We start from the raw sequence: 25,444 nt of genomic DNA on the forward strand, positions 1-25,444 counted from the left end.
TCGTTAGTAGCATTCTTGGTCATAAGAATGCAATTATGCAAAGTGTTACAAATGTGCCTCTGCATCAGCATGTTGAGAACTCTACTTAATTTGCACTGTGAATGAAATTTGATTGTGTAATTGTCAATCTTTTAACTACAGAAGGTGAAAAAAAAATGACAAGTGATCATAAATCGATTTGTAGACTGCATAGAAAGCAGATTTTGTACTTGGTATCAGTTGTTTTCGTTTTAAAATTGTTTGCACACACCATTTTGGCTATTTTTAATTATAAAGATTCTAGGTGGTAATGTGGAATTCAAGCACAGTGCAATCTTCCCAATTGGGTACTTGAAAAACAATATGGAAGTGATAGGTAAAGCTATGCAGCTTTCTCAATTGCTTCGATGCATTCCAACACAGTCGACTTCTTTGACATGGCAGACATCAAGGCTTCATAAATGACCTTGTTGTTTTTCAAGAGGGATCCAGCAAACAGGACCTGTATTCATTTTACCAAACATTAGCTTTCAATTGTTAAAAATTACATAAAAATGTCAGCATAAGCTTCAAATGAGATTTAAGAAAGTTCAAGCAAATATTCGAAGCAGTGGGGAAATTGTCATGGTAGCATTTTGTATCAAAACTAGTCATGCGTGCCAATTCTGAATTTCAGTAACTTACTGCCCATCTAGTTAGATTTTGCTGCTGATCATTGCTGAGTTTTGGGTTGCTTCTGTTTATGAATCTCTGCAGAGAATGCAGACCAGAGTTTGTTGAATAAAAGGTAAGCCAATAATACAAATCAGTTCAAACTTTGGCAAAGGTTTGTTTCCAAAACCTGAAGCGTGAAAAGATCAGCAGATTGACCAATCACTTTGTCATATTTCAGACCCTCTGCAGCAAGTCCAGCCATAGAGACAGCGGCCAACCTGAGACACACATACAGATTTAAGATTAGTTTATTATATTTTTAACATTACGAAAAGAAATACTTGTATGATTGACTAAGGCTTTCCGTGGAAAAGAAAATTGCAATGCTTCAATTGTGAGGTCATTTTCAGGCCGGACAGGCCGATGATTTAAACTAGAATCACCAGGTCCTGGCTACAATATATAATTAATAACATGGAATGGCAGCTAAATTCTTGAGGCTTCATGCAGTATAATATCAGATTATTATAGGAGCAGAAGAACTCCAGAAGTCAAGCAGCAATTTAGCTTAGAACGGGTTATAATTCTCATCACAGCATAGTTCTATGCAGGCGAAGACAAACAGAAGATTGATCTGAGTATATATAGCTTTCAAATGAGTACCTGTCAAGCAATTCAGCATCAAGCTGTCCACTGTATATAAGCTTTTCCAGCTTTTCATCAATGAGGTTGACATGTTCCTTACCAATATCCAATGAATATCCCAGGATAGGAAGGCCCAACAAATAGGCAACTAAGTTCAAAGAGAAATTTTCTCATTAGAAAAGCAGTTGAATCGGACATGTCAACGCATACATGAGCGTATGTCATATATTCTGTGATGAGAGAATACTTAAAAAATGAGCCGCTTCATGTCTAGCTATCCTTTCCTGGTAGTCAGGGAAGAATGATGAAAACCCACCAATAGCAGCTTGAAGAAGTCTATAGGAGAAAATTAAAATGACTGTCAGTTTAGGAAGCAAAATCTTGACAGACCATGTGAATTGTGAATCTCTGCAGCATTATGACTTACCCTGGTGAAATGCTCCCCACAGCCAAAACTATTAAAGAAATGCTCCCAATCAAATATGGTACAAAGAAGCCCCAATCCTGTAGCAACAGTATGAACCAAGCACCACTTAAAGCCAGAACTTCTCTACTCGTACATATTACCTTTCTGGAGTCACACAGCTCCAACAAAGAAAATAATGATAGTACAATAACAATGCCATGCAGGGACAAATAATTTTTCTTTAATTATGATAGCAATACAGCAGATAAAGAAAGATATTGCACTTAAATGAATCAGTTGCATTCAACAAGTGTTTGGTAACTTGATACCTAATGCACTTAGTGCAGCTAAAGTTAGAAACGGGAATCCCAATCCAAAGATGCGCAAAGAAATGGGATCCGCAACTTTGTTGATCTTTAGCCTGACCCTGATGCACACTTAAATTAAGTAGTTTTAGGCATCTTTGTAATTAGGGAAGTAGCCAGACCTGAATTAACCAGGACAGAGTGCAAAAGCAACTTGTCTGTGCAGAAACTGTCAGCAGTACTAATAATACGCAGAAACTCATTGTAGTTTAAATGACAAGAACAACGGGAAGGATTCTCTTTATAACTCGTGGATGATGCTGGTAAGGCAAACAGTGGACAAGCAGTACATTCCCTTCCCTTTAACATCAATAGAAACAAAAGCTTCACTTAATTGTCCAACAAAATGAAATATGGTGAAGTCATCCTATCTTTGTGCTCCTGATTGTACGACACGTGCCAAAGAAAAAGAAATGAAAAACAAAGAGATATGACAATATAGCTAAAATTACCCCAGGAAGCTGGCCAGCAAGAAGTCCCAAGAACCCTGTTGTCCCGACCACTGTAAAAAGAAATGCTGCCTGTACAACTGAAAGATATCAAATACAGGAACAATAATTTGAAATTAATATTTTAACCATTCAAAAAGTGGGATTCACATTGAAATTCGAATGCAAATTTTGTCATCAAAATTGCTATCAGCTTATAAGATCAGAAGTATAATAAAGAACTGTCTAATTCAGATATAGACATCTAACTTATATTAGTATAACTTATCAAGTTGAGTTTCTGGTTAGGACTTTAAATGTCAAATTTTGGTAAAGTGCACTGTGAGAGCTTCTCAGCCTATTGACAGTTCAATATCAGAAGTGACACTGGTACAAGTTGAACGCCTGAAAATTTTTGGGCAACTGTCCAATACCATCAGGTACTCAGAACTGGAAGGTGAATGTGGTGATACTTACATCATTTCTGACACTTGGAATTGCAAGAGTTTCCGCATTTTTAATTCCAAGGGAGGTCAGCTCCCGAAGAGATGTCTGATGCAAAGAAAGTAAAGCCTTTCATCTTCCGACCAAGTAAACATGTAACCAAATATTCACAGCATTGAACAGATCTATGATATACATGTACATGTATGCATGCGTTTGCAGGCTAAATTTTTGAGTGGCACTTTCCCACAACTTCAGACTTGATATGGAGACTGACCGTACGGCGTGAGACATACGGCTGAGAACACCATTTCTTTGCCCATCCAACTTCGCTCAGCTGATCAAGTGCCTCTTTAACGGCATCGCTGTCTTTCTGTAGCAAATATATAGCTGTCAATAGCCTAATTACTTGTCAACAACAAAAGGACTTGCAATTCAAACAAACATATGACTTCATCATGTTAATGGTGACATATCTATTCAAAGAAACGATTTCATACATGATTCGTTTTCATTTAGATCACAGAACAAAACATGAAAAGGCAAGGACCATTCCAAAATTTGCTTAACATCGAGGGGTTGGCTTCTTGTTTATATTACTAAAAAGAAATGATTTTTAATAAGTAGCAAAGAAAAGACCCACAACACAAACTTTCTGCAAATGCATGAAAGATTCCATATTGTCACAGTTTTAACTGCAACACTTCAGGGCCCATTGAATGAAGCAAGATAAAATTTTCCTTTCCTGCTTCAAATGGCTCCATTCGACATTGTTACAGTAGTTCATTCAGCAATCATCATTCATTTTTGAACAATAAATTTCAGAGGCTACATGCAAATGACATGTAAGTAATTAAAAAACTTAAAACAAGAAATCAAACAGTCAGTTGGCTTCAAGCAAAGGGAAAGGCAGAGAAGAACCTCGGAAATGGCGGATTCAAGGGTCTTGAGATCAACATCAGGAGCAGCAGAAGAAGAAGATGCTCTTACTTGCAGGTCTCTCCTGGGACTTTGCTTGAAACACTTTCCGGACTGCTTAAAATAAAAATGATATTGAAATGAAAGCTTCGAGTTTGACAGAGATGCCATCGTATTCATACTCAATAATAATAATAATATAGTCTTTGTTGTTGTCTTTTCTTTCTTCCTTGTTTGTGGTTTTCACTTTGAGAGCTGAGAAATGAAGGAAATTTGCTGCAATGGACTTCCAAGAGTGGATAAGGGTCGCGGGAGTTTGGCGCCATGAGCCGTTTCTTTTGCACCACGTTGGCTTCATAACAAAATTTTAAAATAAAAATAATAAAAAAATAACAATCAATTAATAATTTAGTTTACAGCCCTTGGGTTGGTTTAGGTTAGGTCCATCAGAGCTGAATCTCTATGGGTCTTCGACCGCTCTTGGCCCAGTTTCAGCTATGGTTTAAGTCTAACCCAAAATTTAAACTTTTGGGCCCTGCGTTTAGGCCCAAAATTCCTTATAATGCGTGAGTTTTATACTTTTATTAATATTTTATTTAAATTAGTATATGAAGAAAAATTATGCCAAAATTTCATCTTCAACTAATATCACTTAATGTTCTGTACAGATAATATTTTTTTATTAATTATTTACGTATTATTGATTTGAGCTATAGCAATATATCGATTTTTATTTTTATTTCGTACTACTTTTTAACAAGCAATAATTATTCATGAACTTTTCTTAAACAACGATGCCAGATCTTTCTAATTAAACAAAAGGGAAGTAGTCAGTGTTTTTAATTTTGAAGGGAGAGAACCCCGTGGTTTTTTAATCATAGATGGCATTTTTTGGAGGATTAATTTGGTGAATTTAATTGTAAATTAAAATGTGATTTTCAAAATTTATACAAAAAATATATATTTTTTATTTACAATTAAAATCAGTAGGACATATATAATTATTTAGAGGACGACCAAAATAGCTAAACCTAATTAACAAGGGCAAAGCATTCCCTCTCTATACATATATAATACGTTTCAAACGAAAATTTATGAAACAAAACTCCAGTTATGAACAAGATAGGAATTGGGGCTGGTCATAAAAGGCATCCCCTCAAGCCATGATATATATATATGAGAAAGAGAGAGGGATACAAGAAGGGAGCAAAAATTAGAATCTTAAATCTCAATCCTCATAAAAAAGATTAGAATCGTTAGGCAGGCTACATTCAAGAGAAGAGCATTTCTATAGTTTAGTGATATATTTTTGAATCAGAAAGACCACACATATGCTTGAAACCATTGGCCATAGATCTGCTCGGATGTTTTAAGTTTATTTAATGTGAAAGAGATCATTGGGTAAACAAGATGAGAAAGAATTAGGATATTTCATTTTATAAGAAGAAGCTGAACCTACCTTTTTAGAGTTGCCTCTCTGCTCTAGAAAGCAGAAGTTATATATGTGTCAAATAGGATGTTAAAAAGTAGTTTTTAGCTTCTATAAAAATGGAAAATCAGTTTCTATGTGCTAAAAGCTGAATCTCCAAATTGGAGTTTAAAACTGTCTAAACGTAAATATGTCAGTTTTTTTGTTGCTTGGAATTTCGATTTTCACTGGTAATAGTAAAATTGAGGTTTGGAAGATGGGCTTTTTTTCTTATTATTTGGTCTATATGGTTGTTTGATAACGATGTGATTTTTAATGGGAAGGTTTGGTATTTAGTGTAGGCTTTTGAGCTTGTTAAAGTTAAAGTTGCATGGTGTTGCATGGTGGGCTAGCAGCCTAGCACTAGCTTGGATATTGATAGTGCCTCTTTTGATGATATTTTCAGATGTCCACAACTTGTGAATTCTATTAATAATAGAACTAAGAACCCTAGGAAGATGGTTGAGTGGAACAAACTTAAGTCTGGTCAATTGAATTTAATCTGAATGGGGCTGCGATAGATAATCTGAGGGAGTTTGGTATTGGAAGAATTCTTAAGGATGATCAGGGTAGAATCTTGGTCACTTTTTCTAAGCATGTTGGTGTGGGGGATGCAAATCAAGCGGAGTTATTTGCCATTAAAGAAGCTTTATTGATTTTTGTAGCTTCTAGGTGGGTGAGTTCTTATGCTTTGATCATTGAAAGCGACTCAGTAACAACAGTTAAATGGTCCAATTGTCCACCTGGAGAATGAGGAAACAAGTTCTCCATATTATACATTTGAAGAAAGCTTTAAAAGATTTGAAAATACGTCACATTTTAAGATTAACAAATGATATTGCGGACAATCTTGCCAAAGCTGGTGTATGCCAAGAGGGTGATTTGTTGATATTCATACTGTATGAATATGATTTGTTAGTTGTTTTTTGATGATACAGTGATTATGTCTTCTTGAAAGACTGGATGACTCATAGGTACTGCTGACTATTGCTGACTTCTTTAAGTTATTTAGCAGCATGAATTTTTTACAGGGATTGTTTTAAGAGTTTGGCTGATTTTGTATCCATATGCTTTCACTTAGTTTGGCTATATGTTTTTATTTTCTGGTTTGATAATCATCAGGGAGTTTGTAAAGGTTTTTTCCTGTATTGTCTTTGGGTCCATGTGGATGATGTCATTTTGGTTTGGTGAGATATACACGGACATTTGTGGGTATATTGTCTAGTTTCTTGTGTTTTTCCATCGATTTGATGGTAGAATTTTCTTTCAGCTTAATAAAAGCATACTATCATTTTTCAAAAAAAATAAATAAATAAAGTCCGTTCCATGGTGCAATGTACTTGTTGACAGTATTTATATATATACCAATATTTTAGAACAAAAGTTGAAGAAAGGCAAGCACACATCTCAATACATACAACGTTCGTCTGCACAAGCTTTTAGTGTGAATGCATTGCATATTCTACAAGAAAATGGATGAACCTAGGTCTATATATCTGTTTGTCCACGGAAGCCGCCTTACATTGAACCTACAACACAAGCTTCGTTTCTTCTTTTAGGAATAAAGAGCATCTTTCGTGAATCTATGTATCCCAAGAACACGCAATCATATATAAATTACAAAAAAGGGTAATAAAAAAATTGGGTAACGAATAGGACGGAGATAGAGTGGGTCGTCAAATCAAATAGAGCCAAAATGCATGCATGCATAACTCTACTTCTGTCGTGTTCACCGACGTTTTTGCCAAGAGGAAACATTGCGATGGCTTTAGACTTTTTCAGGATGTCAAGCCTTGAAACAAACGTGGGGCGCATTGGATAGGATTTCTGCATAAAATTAAGAAATAGAAACAAACACCAGCAGTCTAAAATTGTTGTTCCATACGTATCAACATCAATTATTCCATTACTATACAAGAGAGAACCTATGGGTGAGGCCATAGAAAACAAGTTCAAAACTTCAAACTGGGGTCTCTATTTTCTTAAGGGGCCTTGAAAACGGTGGACTCTATATTTAATATTTCTATATATTTTCCACGATGGTGTAATTTTTTAAGTGAGGTCGACCATCTTGTCGGGGCAGTGAGGACAAGAAAAAGAAATCCTGGGTTCTTGAAAGTAATGTCCATTGGATGATTCTTGGAAGGTTGCTTAGAACTGTACAGAATTAAGGATTGAAAATATTAAGAATGGGGAAAACCAGGGTATGCCTTTGTTTGCTTCCTTGTGGCGGACAAATGTTCTTTGTTTGCAATTAATTTGACTTAATTTATAATCTCCTTCTGACTTGCTTTTATCCCTTGGAGGATTTTTAAATTCCTTTCATTGGATTTGATTAGCTAATTATTATGTCAAGATTACAAAAAGGTTAAACCCTAAGGGAGAGAGAGAGGTATACATATATATTAAGGACATTCACATCGACATAGCACGTGATAAAAGTGAGAGAGAAGAAAACAACTCTGCCTGTCCAACACATGTGGGCTGTAAATCTATAGTTCATGAAAAACCAACGACTCCTGATTTGGGGAACCAGAACAAAGATTGACCATTTGGCTAGTAGCAAGTGCTTGACCAAATTGCCTTCAAATCTTGCAATTAATAATGGTGGGATTGCACGATTGAGATCTCATAGCGTCCAATATCATTGAACTTTACTCAATTAAACAATCAATGATAAGAGAAATCAATCGAATTTAATACAATCATTTGATCATGACATTGTAAGAAATAATTAAATGTTTTACTATTACTTTACAACCATGAGTTTAGTTGAAACTACTCTCTTTTAGTATAATCCATATTTTCCATTTTCTTTCTTTGGATGTTGTGATTACTTTCTTAACATTGAAGTTAAGAAACTTTAATATATTTCTCATTTGTAATATTTATATTTGTATATATAAATTAAAACATTGCATTTATTTATTTCATCACGTTAACGTCATCGGAATATTTTAGTCCCTACCGACTCTGTTGGGTTTGGACACTTGCCTCAAACACGATTTGAAGTATAACAGAACATGTCTCTTCTCTTCTGTTTAACGTGGAACACGCCGATATACCATCAAATCAATGCGTACTGGCTAAATAGTAACACTATCAATTTGGTACGGGTGTTGGTCGTCTGGCATGGATTCCATTTTGACAGCGTCATAAAGAAGGAGTCATTAATTTAATTACCGACCAATGATTACCTTAAACTTTCATCATTAGCTTCAAATTAATCACCTATTTTTTTTCTCTCTTGTAACTCGAATGGTTTACTTCTCATACTTGCATACATGTTGAAGTTTGAACTCATTTACATGACTCCAATTGTCATAAGGTAAAGATTTGGATAAAAATTTAAATGATTAAAGAAATAATTGTCGTCCAAAATCTTTCCTAGTTTGAACAGTTTTAAATAGAAAAACATGTCAATGAAGGATTGGTCGGTGAAGCGTGCATGCTGGCTCTTGGAGGCCTCCCAAGGGCTGGTTTAGGTTTAGTTGGCCAACCAAACAATAGAGAAAGAAATTGTTACTAGTATTAGGTTTTAAAAAAGAAAAAGAAATGGCACGCACTTCATCTCTGCAGCAATTGGTGGTGACTACTCAGAGCTCTCTCAATTTTAGTCTGTAAACATCTGCGAAGCTATTTGAGCAGAGCATGCAGAAGATTATTGGATAGCTGACATAGGTAGAGGTATCTCCCTCTAATTTGAAAAATCCATCCGCTTTCCAATGAGTTGGCGCAACTCCTGCAAAAAGCAACGCCCCGCAATGACATTTCACACTTTGCACATACGTAGCTGCTGCTGCCTGCTGTGCTGCTCCTATCTCACGAGCTTACAAAAGAGGGACGTAACTCATGCCAGTAAATAATTGCCATTTTCACGTGCTTTTGTTTGCCTTTCCATCCTCAATTCAACACAACAGTCAAATATTAAATGTACTACTGGGGAGGAGGGTTTTGGCCGCTTATTATTATTATTAGTACAGTTACAGTTTACGAGCCAAAAAACAAAAAAAAAAAAGGGAAAATATCTAGGTTGTGAACCTACGAAACGCTGGGTGGTAGAAACAGCTTGTATCCATCCATTGACGGTAGCATGTATTGAAATGAAAAAACCACACATCTCTCTCCTAATTTGAGAATTAGTTTAACCCTTTTTTAAAAAAAAGAAAAGAAAAGAAGGCAGAAGGAGGACCAAGAGGACATAGGCGTGATATTAAGGTGTACTATGTGCTACTGCCAAGAATCAAGCGTGATGTTATGCTGTACTGTGTGCCACTGCCAAGAATCAAGATCAAATCGTACGGTCATCGTTGACGAATCTTTGGATGTGAATTGTGAATCCACCCGGTTTTACTTATTTCTTGCAGCTGTTGCGTTTACTGAGACTGACAATTTCTGTTTCCGTGTGGTGTCGAGAGAGAAAGCGAGAAATCAGGTCTTGGTATTTACTTGGAGAGCGAGCCCAAACTGGCACGCTGCTACTTGGCGTTTGGTTGGTTCAAACCTGATAAACTTTCCCATGTAAAGAAAAAATCTTACTCTAGTTGAGTTCATATGTCCTTCCAAGTCAAATGACCATTTACAGTAAAGATTTTCTCCATTGGGACAGCTCACCCTACTGTAATGTCACCCATGGTCATAAATAAATGTCGCAATACCTTAATTTCCATTAAGTTGAAGGAATTTAATGTCTGTTTCTATATTTCATTCTAGACTGTATTAGAGATGCGAACAACAAAGAGATTGCTTAAATAAGTATTATATTTAGTTAATTTTAGCATTCAAGCTTAGAAAAAAAAAAAGCGGTAAATTCCAACAATCATAGAGAACTTATATATGACAAGTTTTATGCTTGTATAGCGTTACAAGTTTCATGCTCTAGCTTGCAGTCATTACCTTCGCCGTCGGTGGATGATAGCATTTTTTTTCTTATAGGAGGATAATATCTTTAATCGGTTGAATCTAGTCAAATAATTAACTTACAAATATGTAATATCTCAACATACTTATTATATCTCTATAATGAATAGAGGTGTTTAAAAATTGGATTATTAGTCTACATCGTCAAGTTCAATCTATTTAAATCAAATTTGGATATATATTTTCAAGTTTAAGCAAGACTCTGTGATACACAACATCTCATATCTGATGTGAACGTGAGTGTTAAAATCTATATAACAATCCATACCAAGCACTACTAACAACTTGAGTTTAAGTTTTTTAGGGTCACGTGGTTTAGGCTCAAAAAGCTATTGAGCCAGTGGTTGGATTTGGGTCGTTACAAATGGTATCAAAACTTGCACCAATCCGATGTGGGCTTTCACATTACTCTAGTGAGATCTTGATCCTATGGATGTGATACTCAACATCCTACATTTGATGTGAATGCCACGTGATTTAGGTCCAAAAAATTGCTGGACTAGTGAGCCACGTAGTTTAGGCCCAAAAAGCTGTTGGGTCAGTGGTTGGACTTGGGTCATTATAAATGGTATCAAAGCCTGCACCAGTCCGATGTAGGCTTTCACATTACTCTAGTGAGATCTTATCCTATGAATGTGAAAAAGCTGTTAGGTCAGTGGTTGGACTTTGATCGTTACAAATGGTATCAGAGCTTGCACTAGTCCGATGTGGGCTTTTACATTGCTCTAGTGAGATCTTATCCTGTGGATATGATGTGTGGCCTTGATGAGGACATTAAGGATTTGAGTGGGTGAGATTGTAGATCCAAAAAGCTAGTGGGCAAGTGGTTGAACTTGGGTCGTTACAAGCTCAATTAAGCTCGATTACACTATTTTATTATTAAATAATAAATTTTAATTTAAAAATATTGATATAATATAATAAAATAATAATTAAACGAATTAAACATAATAAATGCAAAATAGACTTTAAAATAAGAGATCCAATGAATCGACTTGATTCGATCCATACAGACCACTAATCATGATTAGTGATTGCAAAGTAGTTAAATATCCTGCTCTTTACATAGATCCAAGATTCACTTTAGAAATAGAAGATTCAATAAAGTCGATTCAGCTCAACCCCATAAGCACTTATAATCAAAGGCAGAGAAAGCGGGGTCAGTAGATCCTGTCATTTCAAAAATTTTATAAATTTTTTATTTTTTAAAAATTTTATAATTGTATGTCATAAACATTGAATTTCTATTATAATTATTTTATAAATATTATTTTTATCCTCAAACAAGAAAAATCGTACCTCCACCACTACTTCTAGTAGTCATGACTAGCGATGGTGCATTATTTAAATAACCTTCTCTTTAGGTGTATTCTATGCTTATACGCCCCATGCTATAGATGGTTTTAGTTTTGGCCTTCTTTTTTAAGTTTCAGTAATCAAAGAGAAATATGTATCTATACTTTATGGAGATAAATGAGAAATGTAGCAGTTCAAGATAATACGACCACGCATTCCTCGCTGTGGATTCATCAAAATCTTATGACAACCGTCAACAGTAAATTATAATAAACAAATGCAAATTTAAAACGGAAATGAAAGAAACAACTGCATTTCATTTTATATTTTATGAGTGAAAATTGAAAAAGACAAACATAAGAACTGATTAATTTATTCTAAGCAGTGCACGAAAAGAGCATGACGTTCTAAGTCGGTAAGATATTAAGTTGATTAATTTCTGCGGATTAATTAGGGGAGAGGGAGAAGAACCGTTCAAGAGAGTGCTTCATTAGTACTTAATTTAGAAGCCAGAATATATACTTCTAACATATAATTCTAACAGATAAATCATGGAAACTTATCTTACTTATGTGATTAAGATTTATAAGTTTTCCACCCATCTATTTCGTTCAATTATGACTAAGAAAATCGCCGAATTAAAATTTATCATGTGCAGTATTTAGACATATAACTAAAAAATATACCAATGAATTAGCATGTTTATCTATCAATTCCTTAAATTTGCTTTGTGAAGTTAATTAAAAACTTAACTTATCATCCATCAAGAATATCATAAAACTTTGAAAATTCTATTCTAATTAAATTCCAAGTTGGATTAGTTATCTTTGAGTTCAATTCTTGCCAATTACTCCATTTCCACAGGCAAAGAACAATTGAAATAATAACCCAGTACAATTAGAAAAGAAGGGAAAACAAGAGAGAGCTGCAAGCAACGACAGAATATAAATTGATCAAGTTCTAAATAAATACAGGAGCCCTCAAAAGCCCTCCCAAAACTGGAGCCCCCTACATGTCACTACCCTTAAAACATTTAAAAACGAAAATTAACACTATACTGAATATACAGTTTCCACATAAATCCAACCTTGGGATAACTTAAGAAAGCCACACCATATATTATATATTAGTCATAATTAAACCCTAAAAAAAAGGGGGAAAACTAAAACCCTAACTAGATTTTTAGCAGCTAATGCAAACAGTACCATCTCTTTCCACAGCAAGAGCATGCAAAGGAAACTTCATCTCACATGACAACTTCAAAACCTCGCTCAAATCAACTGGGTGACGAGCCGAATCCTCGACCCAGTTGAAATGATGCACCAACTTGGCCACCCAAAGGTTGACCGTGACGAGCCCAAGGTTCTTCCCAGGGCAAACCCTTCGCCCAGCTCCGAAGGGTGCGAGCCTCAAGTCACTGCCTCTAACGTCCACGTCAGCTTCCAAGAACCTCTCCGGCTTGAACTCGAGTGGCTCTTCCCATACGTGCGGGTCATGTGTTATGGCCCACATGTTCACCATGGCGGTTGTGTTGGCGGGAACCACCATCCCGTTGCTGAGCTGGACGTCCGACGTGGATAGCCTGGCCCACGAAAGGAGTGGCCCTGGGGGGTGGATCCGTAGGGTTTCTTTGACCACCGCCTGAAGGTAGGGTAATTTTGCCACGTCAGCGTCGGTGAGAGTCTTGTTTGTCACGCCACTGTCAATCTCAAGTTGTAGCTTGGCTTGTACTTCCGGGTGCAACACCAACTCAGCCATGACCCACTCGGTTAACAAAGCAGTCGTATCAGTCCCTCTAAAAATCATTTCCTGCAAAACATAACCCCCAAGAACACAAACTCAGTGAGTAAACACGGTCTTAAACATGCAAATAGATTAGGAAAAAAATACTATACATACTAACCCATAAAACAGCAATCATGTCATCTTCTTGGAGTTTCTCTTCACCATCGAGAGAAAGTAAAACATCTACAAAGTCAGCATTATCAGACAGTTTTTTGGACTCACTGAGTTGTTGGTGTTGTTGGATGATGCCTTTGACGAGTTTCCTAACTCGGGGAACGAGTTTCAAGCAACGTTGATTGATGCGAAACGGGTCGTAAAAATAACTTAGCCATGGCAAATAATCGGACCAGTTAAAAGCTCCCAAGAGTTCAAACCCTTCCTTCACCATATCCCTAAGCTCGTCCAGTTCTTTATTATCTTTTTTATGGTCATATCTTTTGCCAAAAACACTTCCCATAATATTGCTCAAAGCAGCTAACTGAAGGTGTTTTCTTAAGGAAACAAAGCCTTGGAGATTTTGTTCATTTGCTATGTTGCGCAGCATGATTGTACAGTCTAGTTGGCGACCGGCTTCGTGTGCTATTATGCGCGTTGGTGCAAAGAGATGGGACGAAGCTATTCTTCTCAAAAGCCGCCAATAGGCTCCACTGGGAGCGAACCCTATAGCTCGGCTGAACATAAGGCTCTTAGCAGACTGCTTGACGGGTCGGTCAGCGAAGTGAGGAGAGGTCAAGATTTCTCGAGCAGTGTGGGGATCAGAAGCTACAACAACAGGGGCGGAACCGAGGCTAAAAGCCATGAGCTGAGTGTTGGTTCGGTTCCAAGCCATGGCGGCAAGAGAACGGTGAGCCAAGCCGCGACTCAAAGTAAAGAGGCTACCAAATACAGGGAGACCCTTAGGACCAGGAATAGGAAGTCTGCCTTTTTGGTTCCTTCCATTCTTCCATGCAATTCCACCAACAGTAAAAGCCCATGTAAGAAGAGCAAGAGACAGAAAAGCCATAAAGACGGAAAACAAAATATACACATCGAGCAGGCTTTTGGATCCAAAGAAAGCTGGAAGAGTAAAAACCCACCAGGTTGTATCTTTTGAAACCAAACCCAACTCCATCTTCAAGGTCAAGGGGGGGAAGAGAATGAAAGCAGTAGAGTTACTAGCACTAAAGTCTAGAAGAGAAGGTTTTGTGAAGGATAGACACAGAAAGTTGCAGTAGATAGTATATAAGAAGAAGTTGGGTGATTATTATTGTTGTTGATGTGACAGAACTTATAAAAGGGAAAATGAAACGTGAGGAGGGGGAGAGTTTCACTCGAATAGAGGAATCGATGGGAGGGAGGGGTTGTGGGTTTGCATGAGAGAGAGAAAGTAGCGTGAATATGTGGTGGGGGTTAGGAGAAATGCTATGGCCTTATATAATGCATGATTACGGGGTGGGAGGTGGGTTCCGGAGGACTGCAGCCTGCAGGAGAGCAGGGAGGGGCATTAAATGGGACCCCTGGATTTCGACGGTGAAAACGGAAAGAAAGACAGAGAGAAATACGGATTGAAAGTGGAATATGATGTGCGGAAATGCTAGGAGGGGGTACTAACGCTTAGGGTTCAAGTAACGCATTGAGAGCTGCGACGGTTTCATTATAAATTTAATCGCAGCTAGCATCCGATGGATCCACGATCGCCCGCTCCCCATTCTTTTACTAGATGTACTCATAAGTTAATTGTAACTGTAATGGTGGGAGTAGTAGTTTCACACTTTTTCTGTGAAACGTTGTGGCATGCTATCTCTATGCATAACTTCAAAAGAATGGAAGAGACAATTAATTTGGCCATTGAGCCATCCATAGTATGTACATGCGTTCGAGCACTCACAAGGTACAAGTTATAATTAATAATAAACTTATAAATTTTTATTTCTATTAATAGTCCAACAGTCAAACATTTTAACATATTATCCTGCATTAACATAATTGTAATGAATTTTCTATTAAAAAATAATACCAATTTTTTTTGAAAGGTAAAAAATAATATCCGTATGTTTGGCTCGTAGAATAGATATGAATATAATAGAATAGTTATTTTGTGATAATAAAATAAAATAGTCATTATTTAATTTAGTATGATGAATGGAATAGAGTAAAAATAGTTATTATGATTTATTATAGTATTTAATTGGTAAAAATAACTTTGTAATAATAAAAGAATAGAAGATAAAAATACTCTTTTATTATTTATATTATTATTTATTTATTTATATTTTATTTTTTAATATTAATATTTTATTTATAATTTAAATGTTATTATAATTATTTATTTTATTTTATTTTATTTTAAATATTAATATTTTATAATTTATTTAAAATATTATTAATTTGATAATTTAAAAATTAATATTTGATTTATAATTTAATAATTGAAATTTTAAAATATTACTATTTTATTTATAAATGAACTATAATTATGATTAAAATACTAATACTTTTAATTAATTTTTAAACTCAAAATATTTTTTACTATATAATTGAAAACTTAAACTCTTTATTATAATAAGATTTGTTTTCATAAAAAACAAAAATACTCTTTATATAATTTAGTAAAATTTATACCAAAAGATAAAATTAAGTAAATTTTTTCTTTTTTAATCATTAAATTTTTATTTTCATTAAAATTTTTATTTTAATAATTTAATAATTTATTATTGAGTATTAGTATAAATTTTTATTTTTTAATTTATATTATCACTTAAAATTTTAAAATTAATATATTTTAAAATATTAATATTTTTTAATTTTTAATATAAAATAATAATTTTATAAGTTTAGGTTTATAATTTTCCAAGAAAGTAAGGACATTTTAATTTAAAATATTTTGAATTCTATTCTCATGGGCATGGAATAACTAATACCACGAAATAGCTAATATCGTTAGGAGAGGTGGTACTAGCTATTCCAAAGTTTTGGTAGATTTTGAGGAATAGCAATTTCTTTTTCATAAACATACCAAACATGGGGGGAAAGATTTTGAGGGAATAGAGGGGGAATGGCAACCAAATATGCTATACTAGTTTTAACTTATACTATTTAGTAATTACCACTATCTCACTATGAATTTTGTCATATGATGTCTCCACATAGTACCAAATAAATTCAAGTTTTTTAAAATTTTGAATTATATTAAATTTATTAATATTCTTCTGTCTAATTATCATGTTACACAAACAAAGAGACAATAACAATTTTTTTAGATAAGTTATAAATTTATCACTTTACCTAAAGTAATGTATTAAATTTATTAATCCATCTTTGAATAGGAGTAATATTATCATTAAATTTTTTAATTTAGTTCAAAAATTTTGTAAAATCTTCTTCCAGAATGTTCTTTTATCATAGTTTTTTTTTTTTATCAATTTTGAATCAAATTAAAAATAATTACAATGAAAAAATTACATTTATTCAAAGATGAATAATAGTTTTATTGCAGTTTCAATTCTTTGATACATACAACTATCCAAGGATTTAACTCAGTTTTCTTTTTCTTAATGATTTGTATTAAAGTAAAAACAAAGTTATAAAAACTATATTATAATTGGAACAATTGATTACATGGTAATTGATTAACGGAATACACCTTTGAAGAGTCTATCTTCTTATAATTTGTTGCATTATCCATTTCTTTTCTTAGCAAATGAAGGATAAATAATCTCTAAGAACACATGAACATTCGAATCCTATCTCGACTATATAAGAACTAATTTCCCCTTGGACCGGCCCTTTGTTCATTTTCTATTGCATCTCAAGCTTGACCTTTCAACTGAACTTCGTAAAAGAAAAAACTCAACCCTCGACTTATTCTGATGTTTTTATTTTTTTAAAAAAAGTTGTAATTAATGTATATTAAAAGAAAAAAATTAGTTTAAGTAACTTTAACAATGTCTATAATATATAAAATTTATTAACTCAAGTCATTTACTTGCATGGGGCAGTAGTGAAAGTTTCTACAATTTTACTAGTCTTAAATTAAATTGACTTAAGGTCAATACCTGTCTTTTAAAGTAATTCTCAACGGTTTAGTATGCATAAAATCTATTTGTGAGTTGCCACGTGCCTACCATGGCCTGACACATGGCATCATTTATAATTTTCTAACGTAATATCTAAAAACTTTTTAAATCATTTAAAAAAATTTAAATGAATCATTAGCTTTTATTACGTTTAATTTTTATATTTTATTTTAAATTAAATTATTTTATAAATAATAATTAATTTAATTAAAAATATTATTTATTATTTTATAATGCATAATATTAATATAATATATTTATGTTATATTGATATATTATAATTAATAATAAAGTAATATATTAATTTAAAAATTATAATATAATTACGTTATATTTTTTATTTATTAAATTAATATCATATTATTAACATAAAAATCATATATAATATTTTAATTATTGATAATTCATTTATTTAATTTAAAATAAAAACATAGGAAATTAATAAAAACACTAAAAGAAAGCTTTTAACGGTGATTACGAGAGAGCGCGGCAGAGAAAACAAAGTAACGAAGAGAGAGAGATTCGGGAGAGCAAGGGTTGTGCGAGACGAAGGGATTAGAAAGAGAGAGAGAGAAAGTTGGGAAGGAGCAGGTGATTAGATCAGAGATCAATGGAGAGGGTAGCAAGGAAGGAGGGAAAAGCAGAATATTTTTAAGAAAACAGAACAAAAATCAATGATTCCATCCCTGGCCCTTTCACCATAAAATTTTAAACCAAAACTATAAAACAAACTGACTACTAAAAAACCATATTTAACTAAACCTTTCATCCAACAAATCACAAAAGAAAAACCGCAGTTGCATCCCAAAAATCAACCATTAGCCAGCCAAGGAAGAAATCCTTGGGTAGGAGGAGGAAAGGAATAAGGAAGGGAAATAGAAGAAAAAAGAGACAGAAAACAAATCAGAGAAATCAAAGTAAAAAAGGGCTCAGTGCTCAGAGAGAAAGAAAGAGCAGAGGAGTTTTTTTCCTCAAAGATTTTCCAAAAATACTTCAAAACCCCAAGAAAAAAATTTGAGAAAATGGCTGATAGACTGTTCGGGCTGACCCGTTGATGGTTTGTGCAGTAATTGGCGGCGACGATGATGGTGGAGAGTGAGAAGGGTGATGGAACAGCGTCTTCTGAACGAGAAATGCAAAAGAGCAAATTAATGATTAAATAATATATTTAAAATATCTAATTATCATAAATGATAAAATCATATATGATTTTTTGAATAAAAAGCATACCAATCAGTTATTAATTTCATGATAATAAATAAAACATTATATAATTATTCTTAATATAAATGTGGAAATTGATTTTTATATGGTAAATAAAGTATGCTTCTACAAATAAACACTTAACTAAATAAAATATCAAAATTATTAATTATATATTGTATAATTGATGAAATCATATATTGGTTTTACATAAAAAACTTATCAAACAACTACTAATTTCATGATAATAAATTAATTATAATACAAATGTTAAATTTGATTTTTAATATTCTTTATATATTTTCTTCTAACGAAAGTTAAAAAAAGTATAACATAAAAAAAATATACTTAAATGAAAATAATATAAATAAGTTATGACATAATATATATATATATACTTATTTTATAAGAAGTGATAATTTTTTAAAATGTAATTTTGTGAGGAGCAAGTGGGTGTTAATAGACGTAGAAACAGCTGGCTTGCAGAAGCAGGAGAAGAAAGAGGGGGGTGCGGGTGCTCGCATCTCGAGGCGGGGATGGTGATCGGAGAGAGGTAGACCCGTGAGATGTCTCCCGCACAGTGATGGATCTGAGGGCGCACGCAAAGACATTAAATTCCAAAGTACGAAAGTACAACCTACCTATGCTTGGAAAGTTCTATATAGCTGTCAAAGACGTTTCATGAATGAATTAATGACTGATTGTCAGAGTCAACTACACTACACAACACCACATCCTACTTTTTCTTTGTTGGGGAAAAAACAGTAACATGCAATTGTTTCACAAATATCTACCAATCATGTCCCAAAAAGACAAATTTTAGCTAGTACAATTTCAGTTATGGGGGAGGATTGGTAATGTCACTTGATATAAAGACCCAACAAATTGCAGAAATTTGAAGTTTGTTTAGCTAGAATGGATGCCTAATAAGACTTGCTAGCCATAATAAAGACCCAACAGATAGCAGAAACATTAATTTATTACAGAGAATTTTGCCATAAATATGAAGACCAGTTTCCTTTGATAATGTTGGGGAAATCAAACAAAGTAATGAAAAGTTTGAGAAAGACAAAGAATAAGTTGCTGCGGGTAAATTTATTGCTTGGCTACTTGGTAGAGTTCTTGGCTCCATCTTTGATGGTTGTTGATTGCTCTTGTCTTTAATTTTGCAAGGGCTTATTTATGGGCAGAATTGGGCTTCAAACTTATTTTTCCTGCAATAAAACAATGATATTACAGGCAAAACAAGTGTACAATGGAGGTGAAAACGCTGATGAGAGATTGTACGGATGATAATGGCCGTAAGTTTGCCTTTTCCATGAGATGTATCTGCATAAATTCTGCTTCTTATGACTTTAGTCGTACGGTGGAGATTATGTATGCCTAATTGAAGCCAATGAATGTGCATTTGGAGGGCTAAGTGTAAAACAATTTCCCTCCATCACACCTATGTAGTGCATGCAGTAACATTAGAGGAATGAGGGAGCGAAATGATTGATTCCTAGCCGTCGGCATGCGGTATTGTGAGCGAAAAAGAGCTTCCGGTCCATACAACTTGTACCCAACCAGGGGCGGAGCGTCCCTTTGTAACGGGCATGGCTTTCCAAATTTTTAAAATTTTTTTTATATATTATATATATTTTTAATAATTTTTTAAATTAATTTTTATTAAATAATTAATATAATTAAAAAATAAAATAACCTTATAAGTTCATTCAATTTTATTCATTTTTTTATTTTTTAAGTTTTTTAAGTTTCTCCACCCATCTTTTCATTTTTTCTTTTTTGTCATTGTATTGTAAAATTATAAAAAGGTAAAATTTTTATTTATTTATTTTATTTATATTATCATTATTATTTTATATTTATTTATTTATTTAATTATATTCTATTTGTTCATATATTTTAAATTTTTATAAATTTTTTTAAAAATTTCTACGAATCATCAACCACATTCTATTTGCTCAATCATGATTTTTTTCTATTATGTGAATTTTATTTTTAATGATTTTAATTTTTAAAAATTAAAAAATTATTGTATATGTAATTCTCAAACATAAGTTCTAGTGTTGCATTATTGGTTGCTGTTTAAAATTTTACTAATATGTTATTTTTTTATTAATCCTAATTATATAAGAAAAAAATTATCTTGAGTATATGATTTTAATATACTTTACATTTTATATTTAGTTGAAAGGAAATTATCTTGAGTATAAGAAGAAATTATTAATTATGTATATCATATTTAACTATTTATATTTTACGCATTATAGTTTAATATTTAGTATTACAAACATAAATATAATAAAATAAGTAAATTAGATGTTGACTACATTAATTGTTTAGTCGTTTATATTTTTTAATAAATTTAAAAAATATTATATATTATATAATATTTTAAAAATTTTAAATTTTTTTATATTATATATTATATTTTTTATATTATATAATATTTTCAAAATTTTTAAAATTTTTATATATTTTATATTTTTAATAAATTTTTAAATTAATTTTTGAAAAAAACAAAACTTCAAAACAAAATGAATGATAAGTTTCTTATAAATAACTTAGTTATTTATATTAAAAAAGATATTACCATCATCAAACAAAATTTTTTTAAAATACTATTATAATTTTTTTTCTTTTATTTTTTTTATTTACATGTTATATAAAATTATTAGTTATTATAAAATTTTTAATTATCAATAGTTAAGTTTAATATATTAATTTTAAAATTTTTTAATTTTTATGTTTCTTAATCTTTGATGCCCTAATAAAAATTAGCTAATGTCGCCCTTGTATCCAACGTTTCTCTCAGCTAGCTATGGGGAATTATGGCTGGATGGATCGTCTCGTGTGCCTGGCGTCTGACCTTAATTAGCTGCATGTATACCATCCAACGTACCTCGATTAAACTACAGTCTCTGCAAAGAGAATATTTGACGGAAAAGAGCTGCCATAATGGAGGTTGTTTCAATGGCTACCTACGCCATCAGGTTTCAAGCTAGTTGTGAGTGCATGAGAATTGAGTTTGTATTTGTTATTTAGTTATTATACATGAATATGTAGAATGGGCTTCGTCTACATCTTGTAGAACTGGATCGATTGGTCCCGATCTTTGTGAGCTTGCTCGGAGGCTTTAAGGACCTTTGAAAATTTGACTTTAGGCTTTTGGGAAGTTGACCCGATGTTGTTGCTAAGATGGTCTGGCATAGCTTTCAGCTTCAGTTGATGTTGGCCCAAGCATTGCTAAGGTAGGTCCTTAAGTCTTCGGCCTCTCTTGATTTGGGCTTTGTTGTCGTAATGGTCCCTATGTCCCTAACAAGTAATCAATGGGAATTTTGTTGTTGCTTAATGAAAAAATCAAAATAAAAAAGTTAGACGAAAATCACACTTGACAAAAACATGAACTTGAAGATCCCAAAATGTCAGAACCTCTTCTTATCAACTATAATTATTGAGTACTATAATTATTAACAGTCTCTTTTCAGTTCAACAATGGCTTCCTGAGTACTATAATTATTGGGCCAAAAGCCAGGACACCAACTGACAGTTAAAAGTTTAACACTCTCCCAAACTATACTAATCTCTACCTATCAAAATTCCCAACTACCCATCCATCACCCATGTCCACCAGCACCATCGTGGAGCCAACGCCGCCACCTCCGCTTATCCCATCCCTGCCAGACGACGTGGCTTTGAACATCATAGCTCGAGTCCCAAGATGCTACCACCCAATTCTTTCATTAGTCTCAAAATCAATGAGATCCCTCATTTCTTCCCCTCTCCTTTACACCACTCGTACCCTCCTCAAATCTTCCCAACACTTCCTTTACATCTCTCTCCGCCTCCCCACCAGCCCAGTCCTACGCTTCTACACTCTCTACCAAAATCCCACCAAACCAGAAAGTCCCAGAAATATCCTCGTCCCTCTCCCTCTTATCCCTTCCACCTCCCTTGTCGGCTCCGCGTTTGCCGCCCTCGGCCACAAAATCTACGTCCTCGGAGGCTCCATGGCGGACATCCCTTCTTCACACGTGTGGTCCCTTGACTGCAGGACCCACACTTGGGAACCAGCTCCAAACATGCATGTTTCCCGCGAGTTTGCCGCCACCGGAGTCGTCGACGGTAAAATTTATGTCATCGGCGGCTGCGTTGTTGATAATTGGGCTCGGTCGAAGAACTGGGCTGAAGTTTACGATCCCGAAACGGGGAAATGGAATGCGGTTCCGAGTCCCGTTGAAATCCGGTATAAGTGGATGCATGCAAGCGCGGTTATTGATGGGAAAGTTTATGCAATGGCCGATAGACATGGACTTTGCTATGAAGTCAAAAGTGGGAGTTGGGGAACGGTGGACACTGATTTGGATAATGGGTGGAGGGGAAGAGCGTGTGTGATTGATGGGGTTTTGTTTTGTTACGATTATTTGGGGAAAATAAGAGGGTATGATGTGAAGGAAGGGACTTGGAAGGAGTTGAAAGGGTTGGAGGAAGAATTGCCGAGGTTTTTATGCGGTGCTACGATGGCGAATTTGGGAGGGAAGTTGATAGTGGTTTGGGAATCAAAAAATGAAGGTAGCAAGGAAATGGAGATTTGGTGCGCGGAGATTGAGGTGAAGAAGGATGAAGGAGGGGAGTTGTGGGGCAGAACTGAGTGGTCTGATGTTGTTCTTACAGTTCCTACAAGATCTTCCATTGTGCATTGTTTGGCGGTTACATTGTGAGATTGGATGGAGGATTGTCTGGTAAAGTTTATGGTTTGAATTCTTTGATTTTTGCATTGTTGTAGTAGTAGATGTTTTTTTTCCATAAACCTAATTTTGAGCCCTGGTTATGCAGATTACACATATGTACTATTCTCTGTTGTTAACAGTCATCATGCATTATGAAATTTCATCTAATATTTTAACCTTGTATAACTAATTTCCGGTTATACTCTGCATACTCAGTATGACCAATTCTTTTGTTTCCTGAAAAATGGTATATTCAATGTGTGGCAACCTTAAAGCTTCAGGACTTAGGATTGTGCTACATGGCTGCAGCTCATGAGTCATGTGTACCCCCCTTCCTCCAATTTCTCTATCAAGACAAAATCCACTCCTTTCTCTTTAGCATGTAGATCAAATATGGTAATAGCTACCCTCTGTGGTTAACATACGGCTTGTTCTTTTTGTACCTGGACTTGCCACATCTTGAATTTTTACCACTAATATCTACTTTCTGTGAAAAATTAAAGATACCTGGTCAAGACACAAAATGGGATATCAAGAACATTGTTCTGGAATTGTTGATGGTTATGCTGTTATATCTTTGTGCTATGTTGATATTTGAAACGTGCATAGTTTATACTTTTTCTGATATTAAGATGAAATTGAATTCACAAATTATTGGACCTGGACTAAGAAGGCAGTAAATTTTTCTCTTGCAGTAGTCATTTTTGTCTGATTCTACATGATATCCTGTTGGCAAGGGTTAAGGCTATCTTACTGTTGCAGGCATAACTAGATTAGAAAGAAGATTCGAGGCCTTTCAGTTGATATTTACATCCCTTTTGCCATATCTCTTCTAATTTTAGGGAGAAATTGGTGAAGCAACATGGAGTAGTATATTGTTTTACCACCTCTTATTCATGCTACTTCTTGGCAGTTCTATTTCTTAACCTCCTTGCTTGCTCTTACTGATTCAAGGTCTGATAAATCAGGAAAAAACCTGTCCTTTACAACCATCAAAGAATGAAACTCTTGAAGTGGGACCTATTAATACTATCTTTATTTCTATTTTTGTCAAAATTTTGCTTGTATTATCTTGGTTATCTTCTAGACTATGGCGATCAACTTTTCAAAATTTTAAAGCTATTTACTTATTACCTTGTTGATAGTTTGCTGGTTGCAATTTTCTTAGTTACCTTTTTGATGCTGTTCATTGATGTAACACTGATGTTGTTCTCTTGACCAGGAGGAATATGTGGAGCCAGAGGGAGCAAGCTTCAGATTGAGCCCCATGAATGTGAATGTTATCTCCTTGGAATGTCATCGCAACGACCTGCGAAATTGTTTCTCCTTTGGCTCAGGTTACTTCTCTCAAAGCAATTTACAATTGGAAATAACAGATATTGCCCCGTCTGAGCCATTCAAAATAAAGGGAGTTAACTACTCCTTGTGTGTCTGTTGTACAATGTGACTAGTGATTCCTTGTCGATATTGGTCCTTGCCAACTTATGCTTTGCATATGTTAAAATCTAGATGTTTGTCTGTAATGAATTGATGGAAGTTGGAACTTATGGTAAGTTGTAACATGTTTATGTGCTGATAATTATCAGTTTTTAATTTCTGTTAGGTCTTTGGTGCTTCATTGTAATTGAATGAACATATGGTATGATGCTAACGGAAAAGCTTGGGCCCGTAATTGCCTCAGATCAATCTCTTCTGTTCGGCTCCATCTCTTATTTAATTGGAGCAATGAATGAAATCTGTAACTTTGCTGCCTAAGTTCTGATACACGAGTTAATGGTTCATTTAAAGTAGCTTTTAGGCAGCCATGTCGGTAGACAACTCTCACAGATACACTATTTTCATTTCCCAAACTGTAGCCTTCAAGTCTTTTTACTTTAATTATATGGGTGGAAAGTAGTTAGAACCTATAAACATCTCCACTCAATGATTGCATTAAATTGATGAAGAATTGCAATAACTATGATAATCATAAGGGAATTACTTACAAAACCTTTTCCTATTTGTACAGCGTAAATGCTGAACAGTTCCAATCATAGAAGTTTAAGTTAATATTATTACTTTTCATGTCAGTTTCTCAGAATGCCCCTAAATAGAAACTAGTTCCCTTTCTCTACTGACGGGACAAAAGGATGGAAAGAAAACTAT

At 34.1% G+C, this 25,444-nt stretch overlaps 4 protein-coding genes across 5 annotated transcripts in view; 1 reads left to right on the forward strand and 3 right to left on the reverse strand.

Moving 5' to 3' along the window:
* Positions 1-25,444, reverse strand: part of LOC18611676 (shikimate kinase 1, chloroplastic-like) — a 52,559-nt gene that overhangs the window by 22,139 nt on the left and 4,976 nt on the right. The gene's annotated exons all lie outside the window — the stretch shown is intronic.
* On the reverse strand, positions 146-4,175 carry LOC18611673 (uncharacterized). 2 transcript variants are annotated; one of them, XM_007048052.3, is made up of 10 exons: positions 3,843-4,174; positions 3,199-3,294; positions 2,955-3,029; positions 2,502-2,570; positions 1,706-1,782; positions 1,526-1,614; positions 1,297-1,426; positions 821-911; positions 664-729; positions 146-481 (listed from the first exon to the last, which is right to left on the reverse strand). In XM_007048052.3, the coding sequence occupies exons 1-10, from the start codon at positions 4,017-4,019 to the stop codon at positions 362-364; spliced, it is 990 nt and encodes a 329-aa protein (XP_007048114.3). In that variant the 5' UTR covers positions 4,020-4,174; the 3' UTR covers positions 146-361. The 2 variants fall into 2 exon arrangements, with proteins under 2 accessions (XP_007048114.3, XP_088665293.1); XM_088809167.1 differs by lacking the exon at positions 2,955-3,029 and having other exon boundaries at positions 3,843-4,175.
* Positions 12,450-14,424, reverse strand: CYP78A7 (cytochrome P450, family 78, subfamily A, polypeptide 7). Its single transcript, XM_007048054.3, has 2 exons — positions 13,427-14,424; positions 12,450-13,332 (listed from the first exon to the last, which is right to left on the reverse strand). Exons 1-2 carry the CDS (start codon positions 14,417-14,419, stop codon positions 12,706-12,708), a joined length of 1,620 nt encoding a protein of 539 aa, XP_007048116.3. The 5' UTR covers positions 14,420-14,424; the 3' UTR covers positions 12,450-12,705.
* SKIP6 (SKP1 interacting partner 6) lies at positions 21,993-24,986 on the forward strand. Its single transcript, XM_018126388.2, has 2 exons — positions 21,993-23,311; positions 24,522-24,986. The coding sequence occupies exon 1, from the start codon at positions 22,193-22,195 to the stop codon at positions 23,288-23,290; it is 1,098 nt and encodes a 365-aa protein (XP_017981877.1). The 5' UTR covers positions 21,993-22,192; the 3' UTR covers positions 23,291-23,311; positions 24,522-24,986.

The sequence above is a fragment of the Theobroma cacao genome, chromosome 1 (genome assembly GCF_053813885.1).
Source record: "Theobroma cacao isolate CCN51 chromosome 1, ASM5381388v1, whole genome shotgun sequence".
Classification (NCBI taxonomy): Eukaryota; Viridiplantae; Streptophyta; class Magnoliopsida; order Malvales; family Malvaceae; genus Theobroma; species Theobroma cacao.